The sequence below is a fragment of the Lygodium microphyllum genome, chromosome 12 (genome assembly GCF_053477565.2).
Source record: "Lygodium microphyllum isolate KBCC chromosome 12, Lygodium_microphyllum_v1.1.10, whole genome shotgun sequence".
Classification (NCBI taxonomy): Eukaryota; Viridiplantae; Streptophyta; class Polypodiopsida; order Schizaeales; family Lygodiaceae; genus Lygodium; species Lygodium microphyllum.
Window position 1 is genome coordinate 88097696 of NC_141146.1, and position 24496 is coordinate 88122191.

General features: G+C 41.0%; 1 protein-coding gene across 3 annotated transcripts in view; it reads left to right on the forward strand.

Annotated features, from left to right (window-relative positions):
• The first annotated feature begins 5307 nt into the window (after positions 1-5307).
• The window catches only part of UAH (ureidoglycolate amidohydrolase), a 133454-nt gene continuing 114265 nt past the window's right edge, over positions 5308-24496 (forward strand). Inside the window, exons 1-3 of one of the 3 annotated variants that reach the window (XR_015692675.1) lie at positions 5316-5687; positions 15818-15903; positions 17152-17226. Coding sequence is in view for 1 of the 3 variants with exons in the window: in XM_087689693.1 (XP_087545819.1) it covers positions 5508-5687; positions 15818-15903; positions 17152-17226 (341 nt within the window). In the remaining 2 variants the exon portion in view is untranslated. Of the gene's footprint in view, positions 5688-15817; positions 15904-17151; positions 17227-24496 lie in introns of all 3 variants that reach the window. The other 2 variants (XM_087689693.1, XR_015692676.1) reach the window with 2 other exon arrangements.

Consider the following 24496-nt stretch of genomic DNA (forward strand, 5'->3'; position numbering starts at 1 on the left):
AGGTGGTCCCATTCAATTCCACCTCCCCCAAATAGACATAAAACCCATTGGTACAAGATGGTTTGGTGGGCTTATCCTTTTTGCAAGCAAGGTGGTTTTTTGCCATGCAATTTCAAGTATGTGAACACAATACCCAAGCAAGGAAGTAACATGAGTGCTAATCTACTAGTGATGATAAATGAAGGTGCAAATGCAAGTTGGATTGCATCATGATTTCAAACCACATTTGTTGCTAACCCCAAAATGAACCATTACCCTCTACTCCTACTCATAAAACTAGATGCACCTTCCTAAATGAAAGACAATAGTATATTATCATGGCAAAGTTGCCCTAATGTTAAAATGGTAAAGTCCGTGTTCATAAGCTTACTTATGGCATAGCTTATAATTTGCTTGATTCAGCCTGGAAACTTCTCTTTGAGGCCATCAATGTATACGTAAAATAATGTCAAGAGCACTCAAGCTGCTTGTCACATATGCTATACCTTTGCATGATGGGTTGGTTGGTGTCTCACGAGTGTGTATATTATAATAAGTGGACCTTGCTGTGTACTCCACACCTGATTTTTGGCACTAAAAACTAACACTAGATTACTTCTCTAAGCATCACTGATCATCCTATTTAAAGTGCAACTTGCAACCATAAACCTCTCATATCTTGCCAAAGATATGTTGCACCCAGCCAATATTCAGAGGACCTATCACCTTTATTTAATGCCCAGTCCATTGAATCTCTCCTACGATGGTGTTACTGAAATGTGGCTTCCTACTCTTGCTCTCTTCTTTTTGATAAGTTCTCGATTGATCCTTTCTTCTCTAACTGGTGATATTGAAGAGAGGCTACATATTCTTGCTATACTGGACAACACATACTCCTTATCTTCCTAGTTCATGCTCCATCCTCAGGATTGTTTGGTAGACACCTCAGTAGTACACCTTATGCTATATACTGGAATGGTGGTTGAGTTTGCAAAGCGTATGACCTATGCAACTCTATTTAGGTATTGGGTATTTGGTTTGATATGGCAAAAGGGATGGCAACCATGTTGCTTTGCTAACACTTGCAGCTTAGGAACGCTTGTATTAGTCCTCTCTAATCATTGTCCTAGTTGGTTTTGTAGGTGCCAAGAGCAACCTCTCCATATTTCTACATGTACCTAGTTCTTGGATTTGTTGTGCTTGAATGATTTTGTAATTGTTTGGGTCTTTCATTATGGACCCTTTCATGTACCCTTTTCTTTCTGTGTGTGTGTGTGTGTGTAACGTGCCCGCCCCTCAAATTGCAGGACACGTCTTAGCAGCCCATCGAGAGATCAATCTAGAAGATGCCGCTCGGCACTCCCAAGGAATGACACGGGGTTTGCCAACTAGGGTCTCTCGAGCCTGCCTCACAACGGAACTTATTTGGTTGTTCCCACTAGGATAGACCTGAAGTCCAGGTTCCTAGCAGTTGAGTCTTCCTAATATCCTTCTAGCGTCGGCCGACAGCCACTCCACTTTTTGTAGATACAATTGGACCCAAGCAGACTCGTACCGCACTTGGTTCAAAGAGAATGGGAAATGAGAGGGATGCATTGCTCGACCTCTCTGCCCGTAGGGCATAGTCCCATTCCGGTCCCCTAAAACGGTATGAATCAGGGTTCTAACCAACATTGTCTAAGGTCATCGTCTGACCTTTCCTAACATTCCTCGTTAACATTTCCTTTGAGGAAAGCCCTGGGCTAACTGAGACCACCCTTCCGTAGGATAGTCCCATTGGTCACATCCACCACGCTTCCCTTGGGGGTTGTTTTAGTTATCTAATTACCTACCACATTATGTTTGACACATAAAAGCAGCTTCCTTAATTAACCCGTTAATCACAGGTTCCTTTACGTAATTTAGGGCACTGACACAAAAACAAGATAAAACAAGATCAAACACTTCCTTAACTTATCTTCAGATTAATGTTTGTCTCCCGCCCATACAAGAGAATTAAGTGTTCCTTTCTGCCTCCGCAGAAAAATCCTTCCGTCTCCCGGCAATAAAACCCGAAGGTTTATTCTACCAAGATTCCGCCTTGTAACTAGTATCAAGGCCTTGAGATACCATCTCGAGTCACGTAGAACACTTGTGTAGGGCCCGGAGGCATTGGGATTTACGGCCAGAGCCCCCACTGGCACCTAAGCGTCCTCCTACGCCAAGTAATTTCCATGGAGTGACCTCTCGCGGTGGGTTCGGTCCACCTTCTCGGCGCGAATTCATAACCCCTTGGTTAGGGATTGGCGGTTCGCAGGGGGTAGCTAGTGCCATCCTTCCTTAATTATCCCTTTATGAAATCAACCACAGCTAAAGCAACCAGCTTAATAACAATTACTAGGGAAAACATCCCTTTTGTTTCCATGGCAATCAGCCATCTTAGACCCGGCCATGAAATCATCAGCCACACCCCACTTGGGTTAACATCCAAAACCACATTAACAAACAGTTGAATGCACAACCTCTTGCTTCAAGGTATCGCAATCCCATTGCATGCACAACCACAATTTAACTTGGATGTATCAAAACACTTTTACAACCTTTCAAACAACCAGGCATAACTTGGGTCAACAATCCATTTTTAACAAGATCAACCTTCGTTAAAACCATTTCAACAGTTCCAAGCAACATGCTTAGCATGAATCAACTGCCCTAAAGTTCGCTCTCCCCCTTGGGTTAGGGCTTCCCAAGGTCGATTTAACAAGTTCCTTCTAGATCCTTTAAATGAACTAAGTGATTTCATCTTGACCTTTATTAATCTTGGCTACCTATTTAGGGTAGAAGATCAACCCAATTCCTAGAGTAGCTATCTAATATCACAGGTCACCAAGTGCTAATCCATATTGCTAGTACATCACCAAGAGTACACTAACGAGATTCCAACCTGATTAGCCATAGGTTATCCAATCTTCATCTATCGGCTAGAGTTCGGACAAGGATCTCTAAACAGAATTTCTTTTAGTACTACTGTTTTAACAATGTTTATCGTGCAATCCCATTGTGTGTGCAAGTTAACATATATCGACATGTGCATGATCTAACTGTTACTTTAATGTACTCTATCATCCTAGCGCATGAAAAACTGGTTTGCAATCTTAGGATGCTATTGCATTTTTTTTATAAGGGAGTATTTTTATCTCTTTCGATGCGAGGCTCCAATCCTTTTCATGAAAATAATGCAAACTAAGGTAATCCATTCAATGTATAATACCAAAATATCTTCTATTATTAATCAGTAGAATGTTCTTCATGCAAGTGTTTGTGTCAGGCATTTCGGCATCTTATAATGTGTTTTCCTTAATCAATTTTACTTAACATTTCATTGACCATAAACATGAAATATCTTATGATTATTACAACTATCGTAACTAGATTCATGCCTAGGTTCTATACCTATCAAACCATGCAATATGAATTTTATTATGATCCCCTATCCTCATGAGATAAGCAAGACATTGAAGCAGTACGTGATTGTGGGGAGAAACTTTAGTGTTTACCCTTGGCAATGTGTTTGCATGGATGGTGGCATCTTGACCCGAATCTTCGTCCATGGTTGTGGGATTCCCATTCACTTGGGAAGATCTCCGCTTCGAGGCCATCCTCAATTATGAGATTCTTTGAGTCGTGGAGAGAAAGTCCGTAAGAACCTTGGCTAAGAGACAATGTATGAATAGGGAGCGCCTATTGGGAGCCGTGTATCTCATACATGAACTTCGGTAGAGAGCTTTAATGGGATGCGTCTTCTTGTGCAGGGATTGCAGAACTCTAGCACTCCAATGCCACCTAAGCATATCCTGATGATGAAGATATACTCCCAAAGGCACAAAAAGGGAGCCCGGGCGTGAATTGGGCTTAAGGGGGGGAAAAGGTTGGAAAATTTCTAGAACCTTCTCTCTCTCTCTCTCTCTCTCTCTCTCTCCTCCTCCTCCTCCTCTCTCTCCCTTCCTCTTCTTCTCCTTCTCCTTCTTCTACTCCTCTCTCTCCTCTTATTCTTATTCTTCTCCTTCTCTCTCTCTCCCTCTTCTTCTTCTGTCATTCTCTCCCTCCTTCTCTGCTTCTCTCCCTCTCCTCTTTCTCTTCTCTCTCTCCTTCTCTTCTTCTCTCCCTCTCCTCTTCCTCTTCTACCTATTCTTCCTCTTCTTCTCCTTCTCTCTCTCTTTCCCTCTTCTTCTCTTCTCTCTCTCTCTCCTTCTTTTCTGCTCACGGGGGCCCACAACAACTGGCGATCAAGGAGGGGGGGTGGCTTTAGTCGGAAGCCCCAGGGCAGAGGGGGGGGGGTTCAGATGACGAAGAGGGGGGAGGGACGCTGTCTGAAGGGCGCTGTGTTGATGGACGATGATGGAGGGGCCGCCTGTGTACGTAGGCTAGGGAGGAGGCCTGCCTGTCGTGAGGTTGGAGAGGGGGGCGCTGTACTCTAGGGAGGGGGGAGCTTTATAAGGTGGAGGGGGAGGTGGTAAGGGGGGAGGAGTCGGCGCTCCCCGCCAGCTGGGGGGTTGCATGCCCCCCCCCCCCCCCCCCCCCCCCCCCCCTACTCCACATTACTCTCACTCACACACACACACTCTCTCTCTCCCTGCCATGCAGTCGACAGAGGGAGAGAGAGGGAGTAAAAAAAAATTGGAAATTTTTTTTCTTAGGGGAGGGGGGTTTCTCACGAGAGGAGGCACAAGGAAGCACGGGGGTGGGGGGGGGGGACATTACACACACACACACACTCTCTCTCTCGTCGATATTCGGATGAAGCCTTGTATCTTAAATTTATATGCAGATATGTAATTTTGATTCTTGTTATTTTGGCTTGCATGATATTTGCTTTGTTTCGCTTTAACACACACACACACACACACACACACACAGAGTCAATTGTGGGATTCCCATCAATTGAGTTGCCACTCACGAGTACTTTACCTTGATAGGAAGGGTTTCACACATAAACTATGACCATAGCTGTGTGCAATAATTGCTCTATCATTTTGACCTTCGTACATAAAACTACACCCTTACTTAGGTTGGGTTCAGATGAGTGGCAACAAACATATATCAAAGGGACATGCTTTTGATACGACATGCCCCAAGTAGTTGACCTTCCTCCTCTTTCCTTCGGGCCCACCCTCTTTCAACTATCCTACTACCCCGAGAAGGCTGGTCGTGCTTTATATTGCCACCACCTCCGTCAGAGCCCAGCCTTATTGAACTATTCCTCGCGGGGTAAAGTTTATGCCCGATCAGTGTGCTACTAGGAAACTGTGGGACGTGCGAAAGGGCTCTAAGAGTTGGGTGCGGCACCACCTTCACTATGAAGTGCGCGCATGAAAACATGAAAAGTAGCTTTATAAATACTCCTGTACATACTCTAAGCCTTCCACGTGTAGAGGTGTGGTCCTTGTCAGCTGCCAGGGAGAGTTGCAGGCAATCATCATCGAATCGAAACAGGAGGTTTATCGAAGCAGGAGGAGGGAGGATCGTGCTGGTAACGTCCAGGCGTGCCTATGGCGGACCATTTTCATCACCTTTTAGTTGTCTTGCTAATCCAGTTATGCTTCGGCCATGGAGCTTCTTCCTCATCAGAAAACCTCGCATACCCAAGCTTTCCTCAAGAGACCTTTAGTACTTCATGTGGCGTCAGGACTGACTCCCTCTCCGTGGACACCCGCCGCCTGCAGCAACAGGTTGTTTCTTGTTTGAGAGAGAGAGAGAGAGAGAGAGAGAGAGAGAGAGAGTTGCAGCCCGTGTGGATTGCAGACCTGCTGGTAAATCTTACACACACACACACATGTGCGCACGCGCGGGGAGCAGCTTCAGGTCAGCTTGTGTTCTTCTCAAGTATTGTTTGTTTTGGTGATGCTTCAGTGGATATGCAAGCGTCTTTCTTAATTAGCAGATTCAAGAAGGCGGAGAAAAAGACTTGGCGGACTCTGATATGGAGACTTTGGCCAAGGATTTTCATGAGCCAATGGGAAGAGATGAGATGGGTAAATGTGCCAAGCTAGCGATTGATCCTCCGGTTTTTGGTTTTTCAGAGATGCCTCAACAGGGTGCATCTATTCTGACTTGGCTGACTCTGATGTCGAGACTTTGGCCAAGGATTTTCGTGAGCCAATGGAAAGAGATGAGATGGGTAAATGTGCCAAGTTAGCAATTGATCCTCCGGTTTTTGGTGCTCTAGAGATGCCTCAAAAGGGTGCATGTATTCCTCACTCGCATGCACTAACAATCTCATGAATGAAAAACGAACTTTGTATCGGATGGTGAACATGTGCTGGCTGTCTTGGGGACAAGAATAGTGTTACTGTAGAATGCTGCCTTCCATGGGAGGACAACCATATTTTATTTTACAGGAAGAACTTTCTTAATCACTTGTATCAAAGCATGGCTGTAGTCAATGCTTTTAAGTGATAATGTGTATCAAACTGATGATAACGGGCACGTGGAGGCTCATTTTGTGGAGGAGATATATGATGGACTTGTTAGATCTATTTATCCTCGTGTAAGAACACACATTATTGTGTGTAAAAGTGCATGTTTAGGTGTGAAAACCTTTTACACCACTTAGCATTAAATAAGGGTCAAAGGTATAGGTGGATATATCAGCCTATATATTCAGGCCCTATCACTTGTGCTTTCATCAACAACTATCACATCAATCTATTTAGCTTGTTGTGTACTTACAAGACTCTCTCTCTCTCTCTCTCATGGAGCTTCATTCTCCATAGCTTGCTATGCACACGAGCTCTTACTCAATACTGGTTTCAGAGCAGATCTTATTTGTTCAACGAAGGCTTGCAGTCCACAATTGTTGCCGTAATAGTAGAAGAAGTAAAAGAAGAAGAAGAAAGATAGAAGGTATTGTCCTAGCCATTGAGCCCTTGCTAGTCTACTCGCATTTCTTGTGCCTTGCACCTTGGTCAGACGTGCTAGTGTGCCTCGATAGCTTTGCTTATGTTCCCTGTGCCTTGGTCAGACGGACGCATGCCTTGCATAATTTGTTGACATGCTCCGCATCTAACTCTAGTTTAGTTGCCAAGCCATGTCTCATCTGTCTTCTTCTCATTGACGACTTATTGGCTCTAACCCATCATCTATCGAGTGCCACATCACATTGACTTGTTGCATCTCAATTATCACCAATCCATCAATTTGTATTAGATAATGCAGAAAACCAATGTTTTAATTAAACTTTAAACATTGGATTCTTAAGAATTATTCATATGTAGATTGGGGCTTTTTCAATTGGAGCCCAATTTCTTCAAATTTATTCACCAAACTTAGGGGCTTTTTATACCAGCCATCAAATCTCACTTCAAATTACTTGAATTTATCCAAACTTATTTCTTTTTTTCTTTTTCCCTTGAAATTTCTCAAAAATTTATCACAAAATTTGAGGTTTTTCAATCAAAGCTCTCCCCATGGCATCTACCATTAGGATGTTGAGATATGGTATCACAATTGAAAATTTCTCAAGTGTTGGATTCTCCATTTGGAAGACAAAGATCCAACTCATACTTATGCGAGAAGGCACATGGAGAGTTGTCTCCACTAATGACAGAGAATGTTTGGGGCCAACCCATAACTTCATTCGGAATGGCTCGAGAAGAATAAAGCGCAATTGCCATTATTGGGCTCGGTCTCTTTGACAATCTTCATCATCATCTTGATCTTATAAAAACGGCAAAAGAGGTATGGGATGACCTTCAAACCACATTTGGAGAAGATATTAATAATTCCAAATTATTTATGAAGATACAATTGTTTAGTATCTCCTACAACTCTTTGGAGACTCTTAAGCAGCATCTTTATCATTTAAGTATTCTTTACCAACAATTTACTACTCTCAATAGCCGTCTGGATGATGATAAAAAGGGTGTACTTTTTAATAGCTTGATGAAAGAATCACAATTCCATGAAACGGTGATAGCTCTCAAAGTGGCTTGAGAGATGAAATACGAAGAAATGGTTACCATCCTTTTGGATGATAAAAGGCGCAACAAAGATGTTGATGTAGCACAAATAGTCTCCTACACCAAGAAACAACCACACAAGTGTTGATATTGCAAACGTATTGGCCACATTGTTGACCAATGCTACAAGAAGAAGAACAAGTAGCAAGACAAGCAACACACTTGATATGTCGTGGTTAATACCTTATTAGATAGTGACCGTGATTAGCCACCTACTACTTTTTTGACAAGGCCCTCAATGTATCTGTTTAATTATTGTCTCTTGGCAATGTTGAATCCTATCAATGCATTTTGAATTAGATCATAAATAAATAATGTGTTTTGGAATTAGACATATATTAAGACATTTCCAGACACATCCACTTACTGTGTGGGATACTTTGCACAGATTTTTATTCAAAAAGATTTGTACTTTCCTTTTATGATTCTACTAGGAGCTATATTTCAAGGGGGGTTGTAACCACTTACCGCATTACCTTTGAGTTGATCCCAAAAGCTATATCCATGTATTTGGCCTTTGGTCTTTGCCCAATGTCTCTGAGCCACGTTGGCTTTTTATTAGCCTCTGAGCCATGTATACGTACCTCTGAACCATGTCTTACATTGGGTCTCTGAGCTTCTTGGTAGACCATGTGATGATCATCCTCACGTTGTACCTCTCTCACGTATGTATCCTCTTTCCAGAATCATTGTATGGGATTAGACAAATGTCTCCTCGAGGTATGACCTTCCCTTTTCCTTTTTCATATGTTTTGTATCACAGATTTAGTTACCCATGACCCAAAGGGGGGTTTTTTAGATTTATTTATCCTCATGTGTGACCACGCATTATTGTGTTTAGAAGTACGCATTTAGATGTGAACACCTTTTGCACCACTTCGCATTAAATAAGGGTCAAAGGTGTAGGTGGATACCTTAGGCTATATATTCAGGCACTATCACTTATACTTTCATCAACAACTATCGCATCAATCTATTTAGCTTGTGTACTTGTAGGAGCTCTCTCTCTCTCTTTCTCTCTCTCTCTCTCTCCATTATGGAGCTTCATCCTCCATAGCCTGATATGCACACTATAACCAATAGGACTAAAAGGGTTCTTTGAGGTTCTCTTTTGTTCTTCGGGTGCTTGTATGTGGATAATGCAGCAGACCCTTTGTTTTTAGATGGTGAGTTGGTTCATGTGGTTCCATGGAGGCCCATAGAGGAATTTCGGGATGTTCTTGGGTACACGTGTGTCCAAATTGGGTGGAAATGGTTAATTTCCCTTCTCATCTTTAGTGGCTCTTTTCTTTGGTTTTGAGATCTCTTGAACAAGTTTTAGTGGAGCTTGATTTGGCTTTCTGTAATTGAAATAGAGTCTACATGTTTTGTTTTTTTTTTTGCTGCACTATTTTAGATGTGGCCAATTGGGTCATTTTGTTTCTGAATGTAATCGTAATCTTGAGGTTTTATAGCTTTGTTTGGATCCTAAGGTGGATATGTAGGAGTGTAAGCCCCAAGATGTGTCTTGGTAGCAATGTGTTTCTCCCCATGTGCCTTTTGGTTTGCACGGAAATGGAAATAAAGGTTTACTTTAGGCTAGGCTTGAGGATGAGTCATGTCTTACTTGTCAAGAAGAAGCATCTAAGGATGCTTCTTGGGTCACTATGGTTAGATGCCATGCTCGTTAAGAATCCCATTTAACTCTTGCATATCAAGTTCTTGATAATGTTACTTAGTTTTTTCAATGCAGGGATAAGGGATTTTATCCTAGGCCCCAATCATCTTGGATGCTTGTAGTTGGAGTAGTTGATAAATGTGCTTTTGATTTTGCATTGAGATTTGATGCTTGTGGGACATTGTTGCTCTATTGAGTGGCTTTCCATAATCAACAACAACAATTTCCTTCTCATGTATTGATTGCTAGTTTGCAAAGGGTGGATCTTGTGGATGTGATTTATACATAGTGAATGGAGAGATTTTAGGCTACTAAATGGATGTAATAGGGAAAACATCGATTTAGTAGTTCTCTTTATTTAACATGAGAATTACTTCATGAAATGTTAAAGGGGTTTCATTAGTGTAGGTTATGGAGGGTTGTTTTTAGTAATTGGGATGTTTTTCTATGCGGTGAAGCATAAGTAGTACTCGTTGGTTGGTTCCAACTATGTCTGTAAAGATCTTACATTGTTCTCTACTAGTCGAGTCCCTCATAAATCTGGAGTTATTTTGGTCGTTCGATCTTCATTGCAGCCATCATTGGTTTGTTAGGATATTTAGGGAAAATCTATGGTTGTGGAGATCACGTATGAGGGGGAGGCTCTATGGTTGGTGGATGTGTATGCATTAATATAGCCCTGGATCACCATCAACTTCTCAAAAAAGATTTGTAGTGCCTCTCTATAGCCCATTTGGGGTTTGTTATGGGTGAGTTTTTTGTTGGTGTGTTTGTGAACTAGGCGACTTTGCCTCACTTTGTTATGGATAGTCTTGAGTGTCAAGCAAGATATGCTCTTGCTGACGTGGTCTTGGCTTCATCCTTCTCAATTTGGACTTACATACTGATCTCTTCAACATTTGGACGCTTGGGTTAGGTTGGATAAGATGTGCATTTGTTGGAGTGATTATTTTCTTCCACCAGTCATTAATATGTGGGCGGAGAGACAACACGTTCTTTTTGATCATTATCCTTTGGTTTTGGAAGTGATTCGGACCAATGCATGCCTTCAAGGCTTTGTTTACTTGTTTACCTTTGCATTTTAATTAGTTTTTTCTATTGCATGATCATTTTTGGAGTATGTGCAACAATTGATTGCTTTGGCACATAGATAATGTCCAAGGATATAGATGCATGGCCCATTTTTAGCGATAATGCATGTGCTTTGTCCCGACAATATGATATTTAGCATGCATCTAGCTGTATAAAATTTATGTCGTAAAATAAAATGTCATAACTTTGTCAAAATGCAACTTTTATGGTTGGAGGTCCACCCTTGAAACTACCATGACTACCATGAATTACAAGAAACATAATTAGTGCTCACTTTCCAAGCTAAGCATGTTGAGCAAGTAAACTGAAAGAGTCAATTAACACAAAATTATCCAACAAAAATAGCCCCAAAAGGAAATATTTATTAAAAAGCATTTTGCAATGCTTGTTGGAACATTCAATATCTATGCAATAAGCAGGGGTTATCTTTGATGAATTGGTCATGTGTGTGGATGCTTTGCATGATGATAATGTTAGACTCATCATTTCTTTGCTCGTCTATGCCCAAAATATGCTCGGGAGAATATGGTTGTTTAATGAACGAGTAGGGTGACATGGTTACCGAGCCTAAATCTATTATTCAGATGTACCTTGAGTACTATAAATCTTTGTTTGGTCCACATGAAGTTATTTATGATATTATTGATTTTGCTTATTGATACATTTGTGACATGGGTTGAGATTAGATTAAGACTAAATGGGCAGATTATTGATTTTGCTTATTGATACATTTGTGACATGGGTTGAGATTAGATTAAGACTAAATGGGCAGATTTGATGGAGGCAATGTGAGAGTGCACAACAATAGAGGAAACATGAACACAGAGAGAAGGGAAGAGAATGACTGCAATGAAAGAAGTGAATGGAAGAAGAAAATCTACAATGAACTCCAAAAGAATGCTAAATACAAAGATGATAGATCAGTCCTTGCATGCAACCCTAGGTCTTAGTGAGTTCATTGGATCAAGTTGATGTTGGAAGGCATCATTGGAAGATGGAGAAGAGTCCTTGTGTGTTGGAGTGTATTAAAATGAAGAGCACCCTACCACTGTACAAACGAAGCTCAAACCAGCTAAGTAGAGGCTGCAAATAGCTTTCTGGCCACAAAACCTATAAGAAAATACTCCCATCTCACCAAAAAACCACATCCTCAAAACACACGAGAGAAGACACATAAAAGATATATCAATATCTTCATCCTCACTCTTACTTTCTTTTTCCATGAAAGAGATAAAACAAGAAAGCACACGAGAGAGAACAAGAGTTGTGCTGAAGTGGGAGAGAGGGAAATAAACCATGAGGAGGGAAGATAGAGGAAGAGAGAGGTTATAACCAACTCAACAACCTACCTTCTCAAATCCTATGGCACAAAACCACCTTTTTCCTTTCTTGCATTATGATATTAAAGGTTGCATATATTGGACTAAGGTCTGAGAGACCCTTCAATTTGTGGAATGAGACAAAAGGTGTTCACCTTCCTTTTCCTATCACAATGTTTTATGAGCTTTTGGCTCTTGCATTTACATTGCTTTATATATGATATTGAACAAGAATTACAACTACAAAAAGCCATTCTGTAAAATATGTTTTCATGATGAGCAAATTTTGAAACCTTTATTTGCACATATTTGGTGGCTATCATTCCTCGTGCACTTAAATGTGAAGCGTCCGTGCTGCGAACATACTGAATAAGAATTGAGTTTAGCTTTTGAAAAAGTCTTTAGCTCCATCTTTTTTCCTTGGTCTTCTTGATTTCTTTTGGAAGAGGAAGAGAAATAACACACAAAAGAAAAACGCACAACTAGGACATTTAGCCTAGGTCACAAGCACATCGAATAGAACTACAATCAAAATATGAAAGATAGGGCTTTTCAACAAATTGCTTACAAGGAGATGCATCATACTCAATATAGGCTAAAAGAAAACCACACGTGAAGTGCAAAAATAAAACCCACCAAAAGGTATCACACACAAGCATTCCCTCACCAAAGGTTTTATGATCATGCACTCCACTTGGTCAATCTATGCTAGAAAGGGAAAGGAAGGTAGGTTTTATTAAGAATAAAAGAATGAAAATTGACTAAAAGGAAAGTTACCGAATTCATTGTGTATTGGATGATGGTCTTGGTGAAAGAAGGCATGATTTGAGGCTAAGAGAAGATATGCACACGAAGCACCATTAAGAAGGGATTTTTTAAAAAGCTTATTGGTTAAGCCTTAAAAAAAAAGGATAATAAAGAAAAGCTTTTTAATTAAAGCATGACTTGTGGATGGATAAGATGAAGGGGTTGTAACTGCTATGTAGAAAACAAGAGGAAGGCAGGATGTGACATAGAATTTTGACCGCTTGCTGGCATGATTTTTGCTGATCAAAAGGTGTTGAAATTAATCACTGATGGGCACAGGCTCCAACTGCAGCAATACCATGGGAAGGCTGGGATGAGGGTTGGAAAGGCAAAGGTTGAGGAGGACTGTTATGTGGAGATTGGGGAGCTGAATGGGGACTGTGTTGGCAGAAGTGGATGCGGGGCAGGGAGGTGGAGCTGGGAAGTGATAGATGTGACGAAAGCAAGAGGGGGGACTTGGAGGATGGATTTAGGTGGTGGTGAAGGATAGGAAGTGCAATGATAGCCTCTTCTCCAATCTCCTGCCTCTGAAAATGTAACTGAGTATTGAATCTTTCTGTCATAACATAATTACAATCTCTTCTTTTTGCGAATCTCATAGCCACCTCTTTCTTGGGCCTTGGCCAATGCACCCACGAGGAGCACCCTGCCACTGTACAAAATGAAGCTCGAATCAGCCAAGTAGAGGTTGCAAGTAGCTTGCTAGCTACAAAACCTGCAAGAAAACACTCCCTAATCACCAAGAAACCAACACCCTCAAAACACACAAGAAAGAAGGCACACAAAAGATACATCAATGTCTTTATCCTCACTCTCACTCTTTTCTTCCATGAAAGAGAGAAAGTGACAAAGCACAAGAGAGAGAACAAGAGTTGTGCCAAAGTGGGAGAGGAAAATGAACCGTGAGGAGAGAAGATAAAGGAAGAGAGAGGTTGTAACCAACTCAACAACTCACCTTCTCAAATTCCATGGCACAGAACCATGTTTTCTTTTCTTGCATTATGATATTGAAGTTCGCGTACATCGGACTAAGGTCTTAGAGACCTGGAATTAGACAAAGTTGTTGATCTTCCTTTTCCTATCACAGTATTTTATGAGCTTTGGGCCCATGAGGTGTATGGGTAAGATTTGGTTATGATTCAATATATGCTGATTTAGAGATTTTTTAAAAATATTTTTCATATTACTTGTACTTCATGGTTTTTCAATAATGAAGTTTCAAAGAGGTCTTAGTTTTCCTCATCTTGCTCTCTTGGTTTAAAAGCTATTGCATGCACCTTGCTAACAAAGAACTCTTCAATAATGTAGTTAGTCTTTAGTACTAAAAGGTTGAAGGAGGGTGTAGAGGTGGTGGTACTACTCTTGGTTTGTCAAGGTTAAGGAGTGCTCTGCCATAGACCCTTAAAATGTGTATCTATGCCAGCATGGGGATATAAAGGATTCTTTCTCCAAGTTTGTCAAAAACTTCAGCAACTATCTTGGTCTAGCCTTCGTCATCACCTAGAAGTACTTAAAGCTACTAATCAAGTTGTTGAATCAAAAACCAATGATATACAATAATATTTTACAACTTCTCTTCTTCAACATCAATACCATGATTGATCGAGCCACAATGGCAAGGGCTCCAATCTCGAAGCATTACTATTCCCATTGTACTGCACTCTAGATGATATGATCTACAAGAGATTTGTGTGTTATACCCACCCAAATAATTGATTTTAAATTTAAAATCCTAGGTGAAGCTTAATCATATCATTAAAAATTCTTTCACATTTCTCATTTTGATGACAAGGCCTTCCATGCTTTTTAGCTGAGTTGGAGCCTTGGGCTATTTCATACTGAAGATGGGTCTGATCCTTGTTGAAGTAGCATTTTTTTTTGTTAGATATATGTCTGTTATTGAGCACCAAAATTAAGGCATGTATTAACACAAAATTGTCAGGCATTAATGCCTAATTTTACTCCGTTAAAACAGCCCCAAAAGCATTTATTTATGAATAAAGGCAATATTATTTGTCTATAGGAAAAATGGCAAAAAAATCCCTATGAAATGACATTTTTTGGGCATCTAGTCTCATCCCTGATTCATCCCTAATTATCCATCATCTGTCATCAGCCATCAGCCATCAGTCATTGTCCATCTCCTCTACTGCCCATACCTCATCAGGAGCTGCTGCCCTGCTGCATTGTTGTCACCAATCATTTGGAGGCTGCCCCTGCTTGGAGGACGTTGTAAGCTGCTGGAGGAATGGCCTTATTGGTGCCCAGCATGTCAACATCGCTTGGAGGCTGTTGCTCTGCTGTTTGTCATTTCCATGGCCTGCTGCAGCAGTGTTTTGATCATCTCAGCCTGCATTTGCCACATTTGGAGGACAGCCAGCTGACGCCATCACATCACCATCATCTGGCATCAGTTGGGCTGCTGTTTTCCAGCCTGCATGTTGTGTTTTGCTGTCTGAAGAAATCCATGACATCTTGCTGATCAAGAGGACTGCATTTCCTCCCTCAACTACTGTCCACATCATCATCAGCCCTGGTGGATTGCTGCTGCTGAGTTTTGGGGATACTCTTCAGTACGGCACACTCTTGGAGCTGCTGTTGGTGTCATTGACACTGCTCTCAGCTCACCTTTGCCCTGGTCCTTGAGATACAAAGGTTCAAGGCCCCATTGTATCATTTACATTCCTATACACTCATCGTGTTTGGGCATTCATCAAATTGTGTTCATTTTGTTGTCACATTTTTTGCATTTCTTTGGGTTTGCTCTAGCATTTCTTTTCATCCGTCCCTTATGTGACAATACTTTGGATAGCACCGCTTTTGTGTGTGCTTGCTTGCTTGTAGAGTCCCTTGTTTACAATGTACTATGTTTATTCTAACTAATGAAGGAATCCTATTCAGAAAAATAAGGGGGGTTGAATCAGTTGCTTGTTCTGCCAAAATGATACTGTTGTTTTTGCTCACAGATTGATGAACTCGCATCCTTTTCAGATTCACCAGCACCCTCTGTCACAAGAGTCTTGTACACAGAAGCTGATGTTACCGCTCGGAGGTATCCATAACATGACAGATTTCCACAAGCTTACAAAGTGTTCACAGCAAACACCTAATGGAGATGTTTGTAGTATAATGCTTTCTCTTCATAAAGAATGTCTCTGATACATACTGTATGCCACACCACAAACATAAGAGTACCTAATGGAGATGTTTGTTGTATTATGCTCTTTCTTCCAAAAAATGTGATTGATAAGTGCTCTACATTCTGGAACAATAACACATATTTCCACCCGTACACACAAACATCATCCCGCTCCCCCCTGGCGTTTTCGGTGAGTATATGCTTTTCTTTTCTTGCAGCTTTTCACTGGAAAATGCTGACAAAGAGCTTTTAAATCTTAATAGCATTCAATTAGTGTGCACTTTGAACTCTTGGCCTCCTCCTTTGGGAGGGTTAGTATGCATGTTTTTGGAGTGACAGCGCTTGGAGATTATACTATTTAAAAAACATCTCATGGGACTATGTCCCATTGCATCAAAAAACATATCTGATGAGTATAAGCAAAGCTGACAGCCTCATCATAAATTAGGAGTTTAAATGACTAGTAGTTACTTAGTTGACTGACTCATTATTTCTAGGTCGCACACAAAAAATACCTATCCATATTAGAGGTGGTTTCCTTCCCATGTGTATCAGTTGTCTATAAACTAGAATTTGACTGTTGCTGTTTATTAAGGCTGTTCAAAAGCTCCGTTAAATAAAAAATTAAACCAAGAATCACTGTAAGTATGAAACTGGACATCTGAATCTGAGTAGAAGGGGCATAGGAAGTTCAGAAAACCTGATGTTGAGTGGTAGGGGCATAGGAAATTCAGGATACATATTGCATCTGCTATGATGACCTGATTAGTTCGCTTCTTAATTTCTAAGTTTATACAGCTATAGAGTGGGAGTCACCGTTAGATAGTGACCCATCCTCATTATTTCTGAAACTTTCTGTTTAATTATTCAAATCCTACCTTCTTTTGGAGTCTCTTCAAAGATTGAGATTTATTGGAAAAAGAGTTCTTAACGCTTTATCTACATATTGTTTCTAATTAACATTTGTATGTGCACACTTTGTGATTGGAAGGCTCAACTTTTCAGTTGTTTCATGCTGCAGAATTCAAATTTGTTAGCGTGCCATGACTCGTAATTTCTGATGCTTTACATAATCTGGATGTCTACATACTAAATGTCACTTTGTCACTTCTCTAGGTTCAATGCAAAGTAAAACTACTTAAAATGGATATTTTTTTAAAGGTATATAAAGAATCTTATGGATTCAACTGGATTAGTGGTTCGGGAAGATGGAGTTGGAAATATCTTTGGACGCTGGTAAGTTTTAGCTCTAGCATTCAAGGATGTGTTACTACTATGATTAAGTCTCTTTAAGAAATGAAAAATGAAAGATCACCTTTCTAATGTAGGGTGAAATGGGACAAGGGGTGGAGAAGGTCAGCCTGTTTGTTTTTTTCTTATATAAAGCTTGAATTAACAAACAAGAGTAAGTTAACCTTTTGTTCTCTGAGTGGAACATTACTATCCTACATTGTACATAAAATTCTTCAATGCTGATGATTAAATCTGTTTTGATGGGCTGCGTTTGTGCACGCCTTAACTCCCAAAGAAGCTGGTGAAGATGCAAGAGCTCCAAAGTAGCTGTGCAGCATGGCTGATACATCCCCTCGATGCAAGATCTTGTGATTGTGGGTTGCTTCCGATTGGACAATTGATGGGAAACTGATGTCTTGAGCTAAGGGTGAAGTAGTATTTTCCATATTAGAACCTGGTGTTGATGACATTGGCCCAATTTGAATTTCAATAGCCTTGTAGAGTAGAAGTGGTCCCTCTCTCTCTCTCTCTCTTCTCTCCCTTCTCTCTCTCTCTCTCTCTCTTCTTCTTCTTCTTCTTCTTCTTCTTCTTCTTCTTCTCCTTCTCTCTCTCCCTCTTCTTCTTCTTCTCTTCTTCTCTTCTTCTCCTTCTCTCTCTCTCTCCCTCTTCTTCATCCTCTCTTCTTCTCCTTCTCTCTCTCCCTCTTCTTCTTCTTCTTCTTCTTCTTCTTCTTCTTCTTCTTGATGTATGCTCTAGGAAGAGATGCTCTGTATCCCATAAGCATAGTGAAGAGAGTGGAATAACCCAAAGGCTACATAAGCACGTACTTGGTTCTTACTTCAATGCAATGCTATTGTACTTTGTCCTTTCAATCATTGTCATGTTCTACCCAAGATTGTGTTTATGAGTCCAAGCACTTAAATCTTGGAACCTAATTCACTTGAGTAATAGTCATTGTGCCTTGTCTATGTCATCATGGTTCATGTCTATGTATTCTATCCTCCATAGCTAAACCATGTTCAAGATCCGTGTTGTTTAACACGATGTTAGAGCCATTGTGAGCATGGTTCTAGCTCATTTCTCTGCTACTTCAGCTCTCCTCAACCTTAGTTCCAACTCATTTGTTGGTGTTGGCTATGTAAAGGAGGTGTTCAGCAAGTAAAATTAACAGCCTGAATCTTAGTAAATGATCTTGCATTTTGGCTGAATATAATTCCAAAAAACAACTCAAAAAAATAGGAGGATTAAGATGCCTAAGATTACAGCACAGCTAGCAGCAATCCCCTATTTGCCCAAAGAGGGCATCTCACACTTGTTCTTAAACGACTTATGGAGGAGGCTACATGATAGCTTTAGACATAGGAAGATCTCTTTGTTTCTAGCTCAAGGAGCTTAGTAGTGGCAGTTAGCTTGGATATAGAGACACTTCCTATGGAACTTCCCTAGAGCTGAGGAGGTATGGAGGAGAGCTTAGGAGCTAGAGGAGACACAGAGACACTCCCTATGGAACTCCCCTAGAGCTTAGGAGGTATGGAGGAGAGCCCTTGGGATCATCTTCCATGGTATAGTAGAGACCATGGTGGTGACATGTGGGACTGTAGCTTGGGTCACAGATAGAGGCCCAACATGTGGCTATGAGGATATTTAGGGGAGTCTTTCTTTTCTCATATTGGACAACATCTGAAGTAGGATTCCCACTCTAGATTACTTGCAAGCATAGTGGACCTAGGGACATTGCCACAGATGGGAGTCTATTGCGAGTATCATAGCATGGCACATTTTGGACCTCGAGATGTAGTCATGCTATAGACCTTTAGGATGTATCCATAGTAGAGGCTCTATCAAGGATTTGGATAGAGATCATCCTAGAATATTGCTCTAAATCACATGGAAGGTAGTATGTTCTTGATGTAAAGTTGTAGGGAGAGTCAATTCTTATTGTGTTTGCTTTAGCGTTTGCTTTAGTAATGAAGAATCATATTTTGGTGTACTTGCTTTTTGCAAAAGTAAAGATGATGCTAAGTCTAATGTTTCAATAGTGAATGATGAGTGGAAAAAATTTCTTAAATGAATTCCAAGATTGTTTTTTTGACTCCTCAATTGGGGAATTACTATTTGAAAGGTCAAACGATCATCCCATTAACGTAATGTTTGGTAGTACACCTTTGAACAAGCCACCCGATAGAGTGATGCTTGTTGGGAAATAATGAGTTAGGTTAAAGAGCTGTCAGTAAAACTGGCCTTTAGATTTGATCTATAGGGCAGTGAACATAAACTTATAGTACATACACTATTCAATTCAATAAGAAAGATCTACACATAATTGGAGCTAGAGTGCTCTTGCACCATACATGATACCTGTTGGCTCCAAAAGTTTGCGCTCCTTTAGGTATTTCTTTATTCTCATTCGAAACTTGTATGAATCACAAGTGACTTCTTGTTACAAACCAACACTCTCTTTATGCCAGTGATTCCCATGTGCCTTAAATTAGTTGCTTACTGGGCGAAACTTTCAAACGATCATTAAACCTAAGGTGCAAACCTTCAATTAATGAAAGTTTGATATTGCACCTTGTTTCTTTTGCCCCATCCTTGTACCACGTAGCTTGTACACTTGTTCATTGCATATCCTAGTGTCAAATCCTTCACTACTGGTGCAATGGTCACCATGCTAAGAGCTAGGGTTACCAGAATTAGAGTTCAAATCATTTAGGCCATTTCTCATTTTGGTGACAGTTGGAGAAAGGGTGGAATTAACCCCATTCATAACCCAACATTGATCCACGGAAACCAAAGCTCATAATATACTTGAAACTCAAAAATTCGCACAAAAGATCATGGAACCTTGTTTATCTACATATACATTGGATTGTGTAGCCTTTTACACTTTCACAAACTTGTACAAGGGGAAGTTATCTTCAACATGAGACACTTGGAGGGTAAACTTCTCTTGGGGAACCACACACACACAATATACCACATTTGGAACCTCTTTTGGAACCCTCACACTCTTGATACAAGGAGGTAACTCTAGGATGAGCATCCTCATTTGAAAAGTCCAAGAGATTATCTTTGTGCATGGACAACCATACATAATCATGGTCGAAATTGTGGGTGCAAGATCCAAGGTAAGATACGAGGTCATGAGCTTAGAGCGGGAGATACAAAAGGACCTGCTTTTTAGATTGGATCAGGGTAGGTTATGATATCAATTATGCCATCAAGAAGACTTAGAGGGATTTCTATACAAACAACAGTTTGTATTACAACTAATTTTTCATATGGAGAATAGGTTTCTTACAGAAACTCCAAAGAAACACCATTTACACAGATTTTCTGGGCCTATGCTTCCAGACGCACAATATAGAACATAAGCTTTACTTTTCCAAGACCAAGAGAATGCATCGGGATCAGTTTCTTCAAGTCTTGGAGTGACACAATGAGCTATTGAACTTCCTTTTCTGAATGGGTCTTGAATTTCCAATAGATTTTGCAAATTCAGGTTTAGCATGGATCTTGTCATTCATCCATAGAAACAAGTGAGTAAACCAAAACAACAAAAAGCCATATTAAATTTCAAGATAGCACAAGGGAGCCTGCAAGCTTAGCCTTCAAACCACGCTTATGGATCTCCACATGATTGATGCCCACCCCTTTAGTGTGCTTGGCCATGGGAAAAGCCCTCAGAGGTTTACTTATTCAATTGTTTTGTGATGAAGGTTGAGAGCTAAGAAAGAAAGAAGCTCCAGATAGTGGTTGGTCCAAAAAAAGAGGGTGAAGAGATGACGATTCATCCTGCCGGCCTCTTGCATCCCATAAGCAAGTCAATTAATACCCTCTTTATAATTTTTATTCATGTTTAGCTTACGGCTGCCCCCCAAATAGAATCGCTAGTTGTCTTTCATGCAATGGTTCCATGTTGCAATCTATTTGTTAATCCTCTCATACTCATTCAATTTAGCTTCGCTAACAATCCAAGATGATAAACTTGCTATTTGTGTACAAGGTGACGATGTTCTAGCTCATCTCAATTCTTCTTCCTCATCGCATTTTGCCTAGGTGGCCCATTACCTTCTGTGTGAGCCTTGCCAAGGCTAAATCAATTAACCCTTAAATCCCCAAGCCTCCATTTACATAGGGACTCTCCTGCGAAGAAAACTTTGAAGTAGTTGCTAGGGTTTGCATCGAGGAAACAGAGTGTACGACCACGACAAAAATACAATGATATAGACATAGACGTGCAAAACTCAGATCCTAAAAGCAAAACTCAAACATAGAAACAAACCCTTTTGAGTTAAATAGCCATTAGCCTTACGTTTGAGTTAAAAAACCCTTTTTGTGCCAATGGTCTTCTTACCAAGTGGTAAATCCACAAGTTCCCATGTAGAGTTAGTGGCAATAGAGTCTAACTCATCTTGCATGGTGTGCATCCAATGTACATTGTGCTTAGCTTTATCGAAGGAATGAGGCTCATCATCATTCAACAGTGAGCTTGTAAACACATGCTTATCACAATGATCCACTTCCGTAAAAGTAGTCAAATGTGCCTCCCCTTGCATCATGTGCTGCATGCCTAGTAACCCTTCTAGTGTGCTGAGGTAAAGGAGTGTCCATTTTACTCTCCTAGAGAGTATGTAATAGCCATCTTGGGACTGTTTTGGCTGCATTTGTAGCAGCCCTTTCATGCTGTATTACTTCTTTCACTACATGTGGGCAAACCATCATTAAAACCCTGTTGTAGGAGCATATAGTGCAACAATAGCTTGTCGTATTATGTTTGTCGTTCCATTTACAGTAGGCATGGACTCCAAAGAAAGTGGCAAAAGACCTTCAAAGACATCACCAATGTCATGGGTGACTGGCATTTGAAATTGAGCATGTTAAAATGTAACATTTTCAACAAATATGACATCCCTACTGATAGAAACTTTCTTCGTGTGTGGGTTATACAAGTGATAGCCCTTGCTTTTTGAATTGTAGCCAGTAAATATGCATTTTACAACCTTGTCATTAAGCTTTTCACTAAGCTCTTTTGGGACATGTGCTTAGGCTATGCATCTAAACACCGGAAAGTAGTCAACTTTGGGTTTCTTGCCATGCCAAGCTTCGATTAGTGCGATCATCTTCAATGCCTTAGTGGGTGTACAACGAGTCATCTCCATAAGAGTTCGATTCTTCCTTTTAGCAACACCATTTTGCTAAGGTGTCATTCTAACGATGGGTTGACGCGTAATGCTATGATCAAGCAAATATGTCTCAAAAGCACGATACATGTACCCCCCCTCTATTCCTGCGAATTGTTTGCACTTTTAGGCCAGTTTTAGTCTCAAAATTTGCAATAAGATGTTTAAATGCATGAATACATCAGATTTTGCCTTCAGCCCATGCACCCATATATACCGAGAGTAGTCATCAATAAATGTGAAAAAGTAAAGATGACCCCCCCAGTTCACGTGTCCTTATGGGATCACAAACATTAGAGTGAATAAACTGTACTTTTCGGACAGCACGCATTGCACCATTCTTTTTGACAGGAAACTCGTGCATTTTGCCCAAAGTACATCTCTCGCATGCATGAGGAGGTGGAGTCTCCATTGGAGACAAAGTATCTACCATATGACATCTTTGAAGGGTTGTCAAACTCCCAAAACTCATATGTCCAAAGCGGGCATGCCATAGTTCTGCATTCTGCATTGTTGGTGAAAGAGGAATAACTATTACCAATCATGTTTGTCATGCCTTGTCATCTCCTGTCTGTGAGCCTCAGTTTGAGTCAGACGAGGACTTTTGGAGCTTTGACAGGTCTTATCATGTGTTTTGATGGGAGAGGCTACTCATTCTAGAGTGGTTATTTGGGTGCATTTCTTTTGTTTGTCGGGTTCCAGTGTGTTTTCCATGGCAATTTCTGCATTTCCTAGGCTGTCCACACTTGCCGGACATTGTTTTTACTAGTCGGATTTTTCTGTGGCCACCTATCATTTTTCTAGCATTTTCTTAGTGCGACCAGCATCAAATGCTGGTCGGCCAGTATTTATGGTATTTGTTGTTGCAGGTCGGCCAGTTTAGGACATTTATGGCTATTTATAGCCTGCCCATCCTACACTTGGCAGATTATCTCATTCAATTTTCTTTTTCTCCAACACGCGCACACTCTGACTCCGTCGTCTTTCTTCATCTTTGGTGTTGCAGTCATCATCAGCCTAATCTGCTGCCCTCACTAACGTTGTGGGTTGCGTGCAGGGACTGATCAGTCCATCATTATTGTATCAACATTCTTTTTCAGTCAGTGCAGTATTCTTCTCTCATCTTCTGCTTTCTCTGTGTGTGTGTGTCTCTCTCTCTCTCTCTCTCTCTCTCTCTCTCTTTGCTTCTCTCTCTGTTCGTGTTTCTCTTCTGTTGTGCACTCTCACATGGTATCAGAGCCTAAATGAGGACATAGTCTGGAGATTTCTTGCAGAAGAGCAAGTTTTCATTGTGGACGAGTAGCCCAGATTTCCAAAATGTAGATGCGTTTACTGCGTTTATAGCTCGAATAGGTGGTCCATTGCACGTTTCTTTCCCTAGACAGCCAGGCGACAGTCTACAAAGACCGGGCGACAGCTTTTTGGCATTAGATAGCTCCAGCTTTTGCATTTTGCTCAAAACACAAATTTGAGTTTTTTTCACAAGTGCTTCCTTCTTGGTCTAGGCAACAACATTTTGCAATAGGACTACTCCTTGAGCCTTGGCGACAACTTCCTGCTGTAGGCGACGGATTTCTATGTAGGTGATAGGCTCCTGGCGGTAGGCGACTGTTGTTTTTCTATCCAATGCAAGTTTCTGGAAGATTGTAGGTTCGAAGATGTCTTATCACCAATTCTTTGTTGACTTAGAGGATGAGGTCTCTGTGACGGGATTGCCTGAGCTATCGTGATCACTGATGAAATACTGACGGGGATGCTAGCGTAAGTGACGGGATGGTGACGAGACGTGTCTGGTGTGAGTGATGGGATGCTGGCTTGACGACACGTGCCTGGCGTGATGTACGTGTCTGGCGTGAGTAATGGGATGCTGGCGTGACGAGACGTGTTTGGTGTGATGGACGTGTTTGGCATGAGTGACAAGAGCTGACGTGACTGTCATGTCCGTCCTACAAGAGGCGGTAGTCTAGTGGGAGCGACAGCAGTGGCAATAGTCCAGTGGGACTGGCGTGAGTGCTGACCCGAAGGAGCTGCTTTGCAAGGTCATGTCTCTACACAGGGAGACAGCCACTGTCCTGTAGGGACACGAATGC